Genomic DNA, 14,158 nt, shown 5'->3' on the forward strand with positions numbered 1-14,158 from the left:
ATAATCTTATTAAAGTACTTAACGGACAAGAAAAGGGATAGTTAAGTAAAATTTCAAGAATTACATCATGATTTCCCTCTAAGATCAAGGCATAGTGGGTCTATGATAAAGGTTTAAAATTAGTAGAGGGACTTCATAGTAGAGGGACAAAGCAAATGACTACCCGATTAATTGAGTTAACATTTTTTAATCACAATAACAGAGTTTTACACATCCTAGTGATTGTATAAAGAATTCCAGTTTACAGACATATTATCAGTAGAATTTTTTCCTTGAGATTTGTAGGTCTATAAAAGAATAATGGAGCCATAGTGGATTCAGAATGATAGGCCCATTTGAAGAAGAATATATGAGAGGATATTTTTCCTTCCTCCACATTGCCACTCCATGGAAGAGTGGCCAGCTTCTACTATGTCTAGTCTCATTGTCACATGATCATCAATACACCTTGTGCTTGGTCTGATTTACTTCAAACGGAAATGGAGACCTATCTTCAAAGCCAAGGTCTCAGCAAACATTTATTCCTCTTAAATCCCAGTATGTTAGCAGCATTGGCAGGAATTTCTTTTTGCTTTAACCTTTTCTTTTTCCTTTGTGACAAATTAAAAGCTGTATTTCCTTTTTCTATGAACTATGAGTCTCTTGACATCTAATTCTTATGAGTGATTTTGTATACCAAGTTCAAATCACATTTTAAAAAAACAGTCATTACTGTAATTTTGGCTTTTTGAAAAAAATTGGTAATTGTTTGAGATGCACCTGCATTCATTTACAAGCTTTTTTAAATACAAAATTCTGGCAGAAGACAATCATTACCATAAATGTTTAATGTAATTTCCAATGCCAATTAAAATCATTTCTATTTTGAACATATGATTATATTCTTCCCAATCTACATTTTATTCCACTAACGTTGTACACATTAAGTCAATAGCATGTCAGCTCTTTGAGGGCAGGGGCTTGTTTATTGTTTTATCCTCAGTGCCTTGAAAAATCTGTGGTTCATACTAGCTACTTTATTTATTTATTTTTTTTATTTTATTTTTTTGAGACAGAGGTTCACTGTTGTTGCCCAGGCTGGAGTGCAATGGCGGGATCTCAGCTCATCACAAACTCCGCCTCCCAAGTTCAAGCGATTCTCCTGCCTCAGCCTCCCGAGTAGCTGGGATTACAGGCATGTGCCACCACACCCAGCTAATTTTGTATTTTTAGTAGAGACGGGGGTTTTCTCCATGTTGGCCAGGCTGGTCTCGAACTCCGGACCTCAGGTGATCCGCCCCCTTCTGCGTCCCGAAGTGCTGAGATTACAGGCATGAGCTACCGCGCCCGGCCCAATTAATATTTTTTAAATGAATGAATGAATCAAGGGATTTATTATCAAGAAGCTTCAACTTTATTATTTGTAAAATAATGAGTCTTTCTTAATAACCTCCAAATCCCTTCTGCAACTAAATTGTATATATCTGTATTTTTGTGTCACCAGTATCTAATACAATATCCTATATAGACATACAAAATATCTAGTTTATGATAATAGCAGAAATTAGAGCACTTGAGACATCAAAAAGCTAGAATTCAGTGAGCAATATACTCATGAAAAAGCAACTGAACTTGATATAGGTATCCATTGACTTTCTTCAGAGTGTGTTCAGGTGGAGCTATAATTCCATGGCTAAATTTGTAAGTGTTGCATAAAGCACTGAGTCTACAAGTTCTAGACTCTGTTCAATATATTCGCGTATGGCAGTAAAAGGAAAGCATGTTAGTGTGCTAAGTAGAAAGTGTCAGGGGAAAAGTAACTATCTCATTATTCAAATTGCTGTTAATCATTCCAGTTGAAAGTAGGAATCATCACTTTGCAGATGTGAAAACTAAGGCAAAGAAATATAACTTCCCTTCAAATCACCAGTTAGTGATGGAGATAGGCTAAGAAACCCGGGCTTCTTAGATTTTAGCCTAGGTTTAACAAAAAGTAGGAATAGGAAGAGGAGATTCTGGGGGCATCCTTAGTGCTGAAGGGCATTGGAAAAAATGTCTGTGAAGATAAGCTATTAATATTATTACATTATTGGCTATAATTACTAGCCAATAAAATTTATTAGTGTGCAATTATGACCCATATCTCAAACCTGTCTATTAGATTTTCTATCATCCAAATATAACAAGCAGTGTTTCTCATTTTTCTTACTTGACTATGCCCACATGTGTACTTCAGTGTACACGAGTAGGTGTTTACATATTCTTGGCCAAATATAATTGATTTGTGTCAACTGTAAAATCACATAAAAGATTTTTAGTGTGTTTGAAATGCACAACTTTGAACTCATATAATCCCAAATATAGTTCCTTTCATATGTTTATAAATAAGTCTGTAGTGAAAACAGATATTAAATTACCAGTTACATTGTTTTTGTTAATTTGTAATTAGAAAAAATAATTCATTAAAATCTTGTGTGCTGTATTTTCCTGCCATATTTTGGTCAAGTTAAATAATTAACAGTGTATACTGTTAACATTCAGTACTATGAGGCATTGGAGACAAAATGTGACTGAAAAAGAGCTGAGAGTCACCCACTCAAAGATCTCAGGGCATCATTAGTATGAGTCTATCGAAGAAACTGAACCTTCAGATAAGGAGTGTTATTATTATAGATCTTTTGTCTAACTGGCACAATGCCAATTTCCTCTGTTGGTGGAATATCTAACACTGACCAAGTTTACAGACAGAATTCCTGACTAAATAGATGTCTTCTTTTATTATTTTATAAGGTAATTTTCTTTTTCTTCATAATGTTAAATACATCCTAAGTAGTCACTGAAGCTATAAGAGCTGGCATCAACATGCCTCACATAGACTATCGAGGAAAAAAAGTAGAAGCTCTTATGGGTTTATTACCAGAAATTAATAAAACTCTTTACACCTTTGTTCCTTCATGGAATTGTGCTGTAATGGCCTTGGAGCCAGAAGGGGGAAATCATCCTAAGGGGAATAGAAAGGAATCGATATTAATGACTTTTTTTTTCCTTAGATGGACCTTGATGTATGTTATGATCTACTGTCTAATTTATTATTCCATTATTGACTAGATAACATAACAGTCAATTTTTAAAACCTTGTAAATGTCAATTTGTCCATACCGCAATATTGTCTTCATTAAACAAGGACTATTGTTTTCTCTTCAGTATTTATTAATATTATTCCCTTAGTGATGTTTTAGTAGTCATGGATTTATTGGACTAATGGACAAAACGATATTCAGAAGCCTATAATTTCTAATCTGTTACAATATAAGCTGTTAATGTACCTGAGAAGTGGTTTTAGCATTATGCTTTTATTCAAGCAATATTTATTGAGCACTTACTACGTGAAAGCCACTGTGCCAAGCATTAAATGTACTAGTGCCATTAATTAAATGTATGTGATGCTATGTGTGATGTTCAAGTTAATGTAGATATATGAGTAATATACAGTCACAAAGTGTAAATAATTTACTCAATTATGAGCATATGTAAAGCTTTTTAATAAATTTAGATATTCGAATACCATATTTGGTACCATGTTTTATCAAATCGAAGATGCCTTTGATTATAAGATGCACCATTATTTTATGTGGCACCAAGAGAAGAAAGAGAATATTGCCAAATAAACTATGGCACAATGCTTTTTAATCACATGGAATTTTTATTTTATATGTATAGAAATACTTCTTTTAAAACTTAGACTTTTAAAGAAATCTTATATCACTCTGACACAAATGTAGGAAGGAAAACATAAAAGAAATAAATAGGTTAAAGTAATTTTAAAACTAAAATTCTGAGTCTGATTCTTCTGAATGGCTTTTTGATTCAGAATGAATGATGCCCTTGTTTTTCCACACATTATCATATTCTATGCCATAAAAAGTGTTAATGATGCATTTTTTCTTAAAAGAATTCATAAAAGATATACAGGCCAATGGTACTGTGCTCTAAAGCTAACTGTGCAGGTATGTGGGATGTTGGCAGTGTTTCTAAATACGTCTGACTCACCACCTTCACCACCCATTTCCAAAAATTTGGCTTATAAGGTTGAAGGACATGCTTCACTATTTTCTCCAATATTCTCTTATAAGCCACTTGGACTTATTCTGTGAATTTTGATGCTGATGCTGTTGCTTTAGTGCATACACAAATAACGAAAATTATGACACAATTACTGCCTGGCTATTAGCTATTGCAACAAGCCATCAATACTAAGATAACATTCTGATTTCAAAAATGCAGAATGTTTTAAAGCATGTATTTTATAATGGATTAAATATAGTATTAATATAATTTTTATCATTTATTGAAACTCAAGAGAAAGGCAAAGGTCAATAAATTTAAAATGGACATTATAAGAGGCAAGGTGCAAGGATTGTTGTTGAGTGATGATACTATGTATTAGATTTATAGATGAGAAAGCAACTACTAGTTGCTTCCCAGTGTTCATCTCCCGCTTCTACTTCACAGCAGTGGGATCTCTTATTTTTCTTAAGAATATGGCAGCATAAAAAATTTTAAAAGAGCATTTTTCAGTCTCTTTCCAGTTTGGTATAGTCACATGACTAAGTCGTGACCCTTGGGAAGTTAGCAGTGATGTGCACAACTTCAAATTTGTACTCTTAAAATGAAATGACATATCCTCACCTTCCCTTTTTCCATCTTCTTCTTCCATCCAGCTGCCTGAAATATGAACGTAGTAGCTTGCCATCTTGGACTTTAAAGAGAAGCAAAGACCTTTGAATAGTAGAGCAAAAATGTAAAACAAACCAGAATTCCAGGCACCTTAGAGTTGATAAATCTGCCGTGACCTGTTTATGCTGGGACAATCTTGCTTCACATGAGAGAGAAATAAACTATCTTGTTTCAGTCACTATTAATTTGGTCCCTTGTTATAGAAATCAGAAACATGCCCTAATTATTATAATGGTAATATCAGATGAATAGTATAAATAAATTAACTTCAAAGATAATCCCAAAATTTCATCTTTGACTAAGAGTTGCTGATTTGAGTTTTATTCCCCCTCTTTCTCTATGAAATGGTGCCATAAGCAAATATGGACTGTGGTCAGGCAACAACAGGAAGCAGGAGAGAAACAAAAGGCTTGGAATATTGATGAACTAAATTATATTAATTTCTGATTAATTATTGGAAATCACATTTTTGTACATTTTGAAAAATTAAAAATGAACTAGAATTTTAAACTTTTTAAAAAGATACAGATAGACACAGAGGAGAGTATCAATTCGAGCCAAGTGTTCTGTTCCCAATTCTAGTTGGAATTGAGAACAGGACACTTGGCCTGTGCTTTTCTGCATGATCGTGTTAGCTGCATGGGTAGTAGGTAATTGGACCTAGCAGTATTTATAAGTTTCAGTGGACAAGATCATGCAAATGTTATGGCCTGGTTATACAGACTTTAACAAAGTTCGGCTATGCTAAAAGTTTCTGAGGAATTCGCATTTTAGAAGTTCCCTGTATTTGCTGATGACAGTGATCTTTTTCTCAGTTTTTCCGAACTATGTCACTTTAGTTTGGGATATTAAAACATGATAAAAGAGTAAAATGTTTCTGACTAAAATTAGTTAGAGATGCATAGTCAGACAGACCGACAGACATATAGACAGACAGTGGCAGAATAATGTTTATGCACATGTATGTAATCAAACCAGAGTTTGAGCAATTTTAAACCTAATTATCTCAGAGCCTAATCTAATTTCTGTATATTTCATTAACTCTTAATCTTTCCAGATATAATAGGATGAATGTTATGTAATGGATTCTTTTTAATTATCCAGAGATAGATAGTGAAAATTAGAGCTAGAGAGCCTAGTCACCGAGTCTGCCCATTGGAACGGGTAACTTGAAACCCCGTGTAGAAAAACCAAGACACTCAGATTCATCTCCCTGGCCTCCCAGTGACTGGCCACCTTCCTCCAGTGATCTCCTCTAGTTCACCTTACCTCTTTTCTTTTATGATCATACTCAAACCCTTGTCATTATGGTGAACAATACTACCGTAGCATTGTAAATCCAAATATTTCAGTCCCCAACCAAAATCTCCTATGAGTTCATCTTTCTCATTTAGAAACTCCAGTCTATTAACTTTTCTATTTATCTCTGAATTTTCTTTCAGTAAGTATGACATCATACTTATGATGCATCATTTTATCTGCCCAATACACTCTCTCCTTTGGGGTCTATCACATTCTTCTGGAAAAATAAACAAACCAAAAACCTTATGCATGGATGCATTTATTTGTCTCTTTGCCCCTACACCAAAGCTGCTGAATATTTAGAAGGTTTTAAAACCAGGCAGACTAGTATCACTTTATTAGTCTCCAATTTTGAAAGAAATGTATATTCTGACCAGGCATCTAATGTTTTCCTATTCAATTTTCTCCTATTCTCCATAGTTCCTATTTCAAACTTTTCTCACGCTCTTCAAATATCCCAAACTATTCTCAAATATTCCAATATAATTGACAGTTAACCCTAACTCCTCCTTTGGAGAGAAAAATATAGTTATAAACAAGAATTCACTTGACTTCCTGCCTCCAGACCTATAACCTTACTGGCATCCAGAACGATTCTCTTTTTCTTATAGAGAAAGAAGCAATCCAATTCTTTGATCTTTGCTTCAGACCTCATCCATTGTCACCTTTTGTGGGACTTCACTGTTAATTATTCTGCTTAATTGCCTATCATTTCTTGTCCACTGATTCCTTCTCATCATTCTGAAGCATGCTGAAGTATTGCATATCCTAATAAAAACACCTTCATCAACTCCATGTGCTGCCGTAGTTATTGCTCCCTCTCTCTCCTCCTTTCCTAGGTATAATTTCTTGAAGGAATTATCTACTCTTACAGAGTGCACTTCTGCACTGCCAGTTATTTCTTTTTTTTTTTTTTTTTTTTTTTTGAGACAGAGTCTGGCTCTGTCGCCCAGGCTGGACTGCAGTGGCACAACCTCAGCTCACTGCAAGCTCCACCTCCCGGGCTCATGCCATTCTCCTGCCTCAGCCTCCCGAGTAGCTGGTACTACAGGCACCCTCCACCACTCTGAGCTAATTTTTTGTATTTTTAGTAGAGACGGGGTTTCACCGCTTTAGCCAGGATGGTCTCGATCTTCTGACTTCGTGATCCGCTCATCTCACCTCCCAAAGTGCTGGGATTACAGGCGTGAGCCACCACGCCTGGCCGCCAGTCATTTCTTAATCCACAGTAATCTGGTTAACACAACATCTGCTCCACTGGTCTCATAGAATTCACTAAAGATATACTTGTTAAAGTTAATGGTCACTTCTCAACTCTTGTTTCAATTGAACTTATTTTAATGATTTACACTATCATTTCTTAAAATATTCTCCTAGCTTCTGTGAATACCCACTGACCTGATTTTTTCGCATATCTTTCTTTCTCCTTTTCTCCATTCTTCTGTGTAGGTTTCTTATGCCTTGAAACTCTCTTTCTTTAAATATTGGTATACTCAGGATTCTGTTGAGGAACATTTATCTTCTACGGATTCAGATCCCACTACTTAAGGAAGTTAAATTAGTTGCAATTTATTTAAGTTGCATTTATGCAAGACCAATAGCCTACTCAAAATTTCTACTTGCATGACCATAAGTACTTCAAACTCAATACGAGCAAAACTGAAGTCATTGTCTTCCTTACTTCATCATCCTAGTGAGTCATATTCTTGTCCTTTTTAATCTTCACACTCCTTCACTAGAGCTTTGATTTTCTCTGGAATCTTTTCTTTCCCATTTCAGCAACCCTGGTTCAGAACCACTAGTCTCTCACATGGATAGCTCTTGTAATCTATTAACCAGTATTTCCTCTTCCAGTCTTGCCTTCACTTCTATCTTCTCCTTAGCCAAAATGTTAGTTCTGAAATGCATATTTTCATTTCAACACCTTGATTTAAAATGTTTCTGGGATTACTCATTTTTCTTTGAATTAAATCCAAACTTATAGTGCACTTCATGTCATAGTTAAATGAATCACAAACATGAAAAAGTCATTTAAAATTTTTCGATGACTTTATAAATTCTCCTAAATCCTCACTCAATCTTTTGATAGGTTATTCTTCTTTTGTTAAACAATGCTTGTTATTGGGGGAAAAATATGTCACGAAGACCTATGCATGAAGCACTTGATTTCATTTTTAATACTATTAATGATTAGTCATAATTGCTATGGCAAGCAATGCAAAAACATAAATAAAATACAATAAGCTTGTTTGCATAATTTTTGTTTTATTTTTCAGGATAAAATTCTACTTAATCTAACTTCTTGCACTGTTTTCTATTAAGCGGAATTCCGTTTCTCCCATGCCTTATGTCTCTGAACGCAAGGGGTGACAACATTGTAATTATGATGGAATCTTGACCCACCCCCATCCTTAAGAAATGATATATCAATTTCCGCCTTCTTTGAGGAAAAAGCTTGACATCTTCAGGAAACAACAATTTTCTGCTTCTCTATATTGTAAAATGTACAGGGTCAAGTCCCCATGGAGAATGCCTGTGCTAGTCCCGTGGGCCCATTTCCTGGTTCATACATGACACCTTCTTGCTATGCCCTCACATGGTAGAAGGGCAAAAGAGCACCCTTGGCCTGCTTTATAAGAACACTAATAGTACTCGTGAAGACTTCCCTCGTGACCTAATGCCCTCCCTAGAGGTCCCACCTCCTAATACCGTGGCCTTGGGGTTAGGATGTCAGCATATGAATTTTGGGGGTGATACAAAAATTCAGGCCATAGCACAGTTCATTAATTAATTTAGGACTCAAGAAATTAGGCGAAATTAGAAACAAAAATAATACAAAATTATCAGAAAGAATCTATGGAGTTTGAAAATGTAACTAATGGTGTCTCATTCTCTATTAGTAATGTGCTATTCTCATTTATACTGTTGAAAAAAGTTTACACAAATATTTAATATGATTCTCTGCCTAGAGAATGAGAAGCTTGCATCTTTAGATCAAAGATGAAGCAAACAAGAGTTTCCTATTGTGTGCATTTTTAGAATTTCTTGCCTCATGGCTTCATGGCAGGTTGCAGTTTTTCAATCTTTGTTTGCAAAATCTTGAACCCATCACAGTGTACTTGGAAATAATATGCATACATCATAATTTTCCTGTATATAATTAGAATTTTTACCGGGGTGGAACTCTTCAAGTACCTCCTTTGAGAATTTCCAGGAATGATTATTAACCTTTTCTTCCTACAAAGGTAACTTAAAATTGAGTTTTTGAAATTCTGAATCAGGAAATAATAACAATTATGATGTAAAATTTTCTTTCCATTTCTGCTTTTTTATGTACAATAGTAATTAATCATTTTTACATTGTAATTTTTCCAGATATTTCGGTCAGCCTGTTAGCAGTTGTTGTCAGCTTTTGTGGACTGGCCTTGTTGGTCGTCTCACTTTTTGTCTTCTGGAAGCTGTGTTGGCCATGCTGGAAAAGCAAACCTGTGACTACCAACGTCACTACCCTTCCACAGAGCATTTCAAGTGCTCCTACTGAAGTTTTTGAGACTGAAGAGAAAAAAGAAATTAAGGAAAATGAAAAGCCAGCCGTAAAAGCCATTGAGCCTGCAATAAAAATCAGCCACACTTCCCCTGACATCCCAGCAGAAGTCCAAACTGCTTTAAAAGAACATTTAATTAAACATGCACGTGTGCAAAGACAAATTACTGAGCCTACGTCATCATCCCGGTAAGGAAAGATTAAATATATAAAACTGGTGTGTGTGCGTGTGTGTGTGTTTGTGTGTGTGTGAAATTTCATAAGAGAGAAAAACTTTAGTTGGGAGAAAAGAAAAGAGAAACAGGAGAAATGGGAAAGACATAGGAAATAGATAATTAAATAAAGAGAGAAAGGGTTGGACAGAGTACATAGGGGCAGAAAGAGAGAAACTAAGGACAAAGAAGCCAAATAGGGAGGAGGACCATGAAAGGGGCTTAGCAGAATGTGAGGTCTCAGTAAAATCGTGTAACTACAGATTATTATTAAACTCTTTCCATTGAAATATCATTAGTTGATAGCTGCTACCTGTAGTCTTCCAACTTAATTTGATTCAACCAATAAATATTAAGAATGGCCATCATTAAAAAGTCAGGAAACAACAGGTACTGGAGAGGATGTGGAGAAATAGGAACACTTTTACACTGTTGGTGGGACTGTAAACTAGTTCAACCATTGTGGAAGTCAGTGTGGCGATTCCTCAGGGATCTAGAACTAGAAATACCATTTCACCCAGCCATCCCATTACTGGGTATATACCCAAAGGACTATAAATCATGCTGCTATAAAGACACATATGTTTATTGCGGCACCATTCACAATAGCAAAGACTTGGAACCAATGTCCAACAACGATAGACTGGATTAAGAAAATGTGGCACATATACACCATGGAATACTATGCAGCCATAAAAAATGATGAGTTCATGTCCTTTGTAGGGACGTGGATGAAACTGGAAATCATCATTCTCAGTAAACTATCGCAAGGACAAAAAACCAAACACCGCATGTTCTCACTCATAGGTGGGAATTGAACAATGAGAACTCATGGACACGGGAAGGGGAACATCACAGTCCGGGGACTGTTGTGGGGTGGGGGGAAGGGGGAGGGACAGCATTAGGAGATACACCTAATGCTAAATGACGAGTTAATGGGTGCAGCACAGGAACATGGCACATGGATACATATGTAACAAACCTGCACATTGTGCACATGTACCCTAAAACTTAAAGTACAATAATAAAAAAATTAAAAACATATTTCTAAAAATAAAAAATAAAAATAAATAAAAAAATAGAAAGCCATTTGAAATGCATATCGTAGAGGCTCTACACAATCAGAAATCATCTAGAATTTCACAATCACAACTAACAGATTCATATTTAGTCTGCAACTGTTTAGCACATCTACCAAAAACATGAAACTTCATTGTGTGTTTGAGCTCATGTAGACCAGATTCTTACACTGGGCAAATTATAAGTTCCACAAGAGGCCAAATATCATGTGCATATGGAGGAATGTACATAAAAGGGAGGAAGAGGAGGACTTCCTTAAGGAAATACATTTTAACTCAGCCTGGGAAAATCAACAAAACTTTGTTGAAAATTATTAACCACAGTATATTCTAATTGTATTAACTGTAAAGGAAGAAATGATTCCTGTAAAGAGGCATTTTTTTCTGCTAAGTATAGGCATCAGTTCTTAAAACAAATTGCATGATAGCAGTTTTTCTCGGGTTGCCAAAAGTAGCAACTAGTTTTATTCTGGGGCAGGGTAAAATCGATGGTCTCTTATTGAGAGGTAACTGCTATTTCGTGCAAACGGATTGACTTCCTAATCTTACCTTTTTATCTCTCTAAACCGAAGATGCATCCATGTTTTCCAACATGGTAATACTTTTAAGGGTTTAGAAATCGATCAAATTGAAAAACTGGGTCATATTGGCTACTAGAATTGAAAGGCTATTCAATATGTATTTTGTGCAAATAGGAGAATTATACCTACAAATAAATCCACGTCTTACTTAAATGTATTCCAGAGGGATAAGTAAGAATAATTATTACCTTTGAGATAAGGAACTTGGAGATAAGGAGGATGGATGGAAGTGTCTTTTTCATGTTACAGTTTTCTGTGCTACTTAAATTTTATAACTAAGGAATGCCTCATATTTTGTTTTTATTTTGACAAGTTTTCCTGAGCAATGACATTTAGGCTCATTTTAAATTTTTTTATTTATGATCTTTATGTAGTGGAACTCAGTAAATATCCATGTTAATTTTTATATTTATTGAACTATATATATATTTATTGAATTATATATATTTATTGAACTATAAAATAATTGTCCAATAAACCACTTTTTTTACATGTTTTACAAATAGGGGAAAAAATGTCTTTGGAAGGAACTTCCTTTTTTCCAAGACATTGGTCTCACTATACTTATAGGGGAAACCTGCTTTCAGATTACCTCCTGTCTTTACCTGATTATCACTACCATCCCAGAAAACTTTGGCCACAGGTGATATCTTATAGCCACGAACACTTAAGACACTCAGAAATTTCAAGGTAAAACTCTTCAGTTAATCTGCAAAACATTTGAAAAATACTAACCACTGTGAATATATATTAGCTTAGCATTCAGAATCATTCGACTCTTTAGTTGATATGTACAGATTATATGAGGATACTCAATGAAGACAAATTCAGGTAATCAATGTTTTTTTGGAACCTCAGAAGAGCAAAATACCATCTCCAAAATATTATCTGTTGAATATAAAGAGACCACGTATTTGATTATCCCTAGCTAGAGGAGAATGAAAACAAGGGAGCAAAGACTTCTTTTTGCTACCTATGGATTTCTCAGTAATTATGTGAAATTGAACAAATCAGAAAAACATAAAAATTTCAACCTTAAAATCATAAAAATCAGATTGTATATATCTGATATTTTGTAAGAGGAAAAACTGCAACACACATTCAGAGGTTTTTTTTTTTGTTTTTTTTTTTTTTTGAGACGGAGTCTCGCTCTTTCACCCAGGCTGGAGTGCAGTGGCGCGATCTCGGCTCACTGCAAGCTCCGCCTCCCGGGTTCACGCCATTCTCCTGCCTCAGCCTCTCCGAGTAGCTGGGACTACAGGCGCCCGCCGCCACGCCCGGCTAATTTTTTTTGTATTTTTTAGTAGAGACGGGGTTTCACCGTGGTCTCGATCTCCTGACCTCGTGATCCGCCCGCCTCGGCCTCCCAAAGTGCTGGGATTACAAGCGTGAGCCACCGCGCCCAGCCCACATTCAGAGTTTTGCTAGAACTTTGATATCATTTCACCTGCCTCTGACTTTCATTGTTTATGTGGGTGGTTGGGGAAAGGAAGAAGAAAAGAATTTTGAGCACTTGCAATTTTGTCACTATTTGTCAAGGCACCATTCCTGATAATCCTTCACCAACCTGCATGGAGTAAGTATTATTAATTATCCCCATTACATGTGAGTTAACTGAAACCCAGAGAGATTTAAAAATTTGCCTGAAGTCATGCACCTGGGAAGAGTAAGAATTCAAATTTATCCAGATGGATGAACACATATTAAGCATAAACGCCAAGGGGATGAAGTTTTCCTGCAATTAAATACGTTGGTTACCAAGTATGCTTAGGACAGGTAGTTTGGAGGCTGGAGAATAAGAGCATCTTCCTGTTCATCCAGTCAATTAAAAATCTGGAACTGTATATGAATATTATGAATGACTAGAGTCATTATTTGAACTTGTTTAGCCTTGGGATGAATTCCTTGCAGAAAACATGATTATTTCTAGTTCTCAAAACCCTTATCTACATTAATTACTTCATCATACTAGAAATTACCTTTATAGAGAGAGGAAGAGGAAATTGCTGAGTTCATTATGTAGTCCACGTGAACACAGAGATCAAGGGTACATTATTATAAGTCAAATTATTCTGCTCAAATGCCAGCTTTTCACTGAGATATAGCAAAATCAAACCTACATGCACAGGCACGCACACACACACACAACACACAGATGCACGCGCGCGCGCACACACACACACACACACTGAATTTAATACTTTGTTTCCTCACCTTATTAGTATGCCCCAGCTCCAGTCTGTTGGGACTCCTTTATAATTTGGCTCAGACATCGTAGTGTTTCAAGTTTTACTTGTCTCTATATTTAAATAGCATCCTGATGGGCCTAGAAGTTGGCAGCATTGCTGGAAACTCCCACATTTTTCATGTTCTCATCTCCTTCTTCAAATACCTGGACATTTTGCCCTATCAGCCTGCCAGGCAACCAAACAACCCAGCTGGCATTTGTGTATTTCTTCATTACTAATATTCCTCAAGCATCATCTTGATTGATTGTTTATTCATCCAATAACCTTATTCAACATATATTTAATCCTGGGTATAGTCAATGTATCCTTCACTCTTTCCACTCTGAAAACTAAGGATCTGTGAAAATTTCTGTAAATTTATAATATAATGTGGAGACAATACATGTAATACCAATATAAGGAATTACAAGTGCCAGCTATGTGATGGAGAATGTGGAATTCAGAATATTGAGACATTATTTCCAGCTAAGGCATG

General features: G+C 35.6%; 1 protein-coding gene across 1 annotated transcript in view; it reads left to right on the forward strand.

The window, feature by feature from the left end:
- The window catches only part of SYT10 (synaptotagmin 10), a 66,453-nt gene that overhangs the window by 3,947 nt on the left and 48,348 nt on the right, over positions 1-14,158 (forward strand). Inside the window, exon 2 of the mRNA XM_032159050.1 lies at positions 9,394-9,751. Coding sequence (XP_032014941.1) covers positions 9,394-9,751 — 358 coding nt within the window. The remainder of the gene's footprint in view (positions 1-9,393; positions 9,752-14,158) is intronic.

Source organism: Hylobates moloch, unplaced genomic scaffold, assembly GCF_009828535.3.
Source record: "Hylobates moloch isolate HMO894 unplaced genomic scaffold, HMol_V3 SCAFFOLD_8, whole genome shotgun sequence".
Taxonomy (NCBI): domain Eukaryota; kingdom Metazoa; phylum Chordata; class Mammalia; order Primates; family Hylobatidae; genus Hylobates; species Hylobates moloch.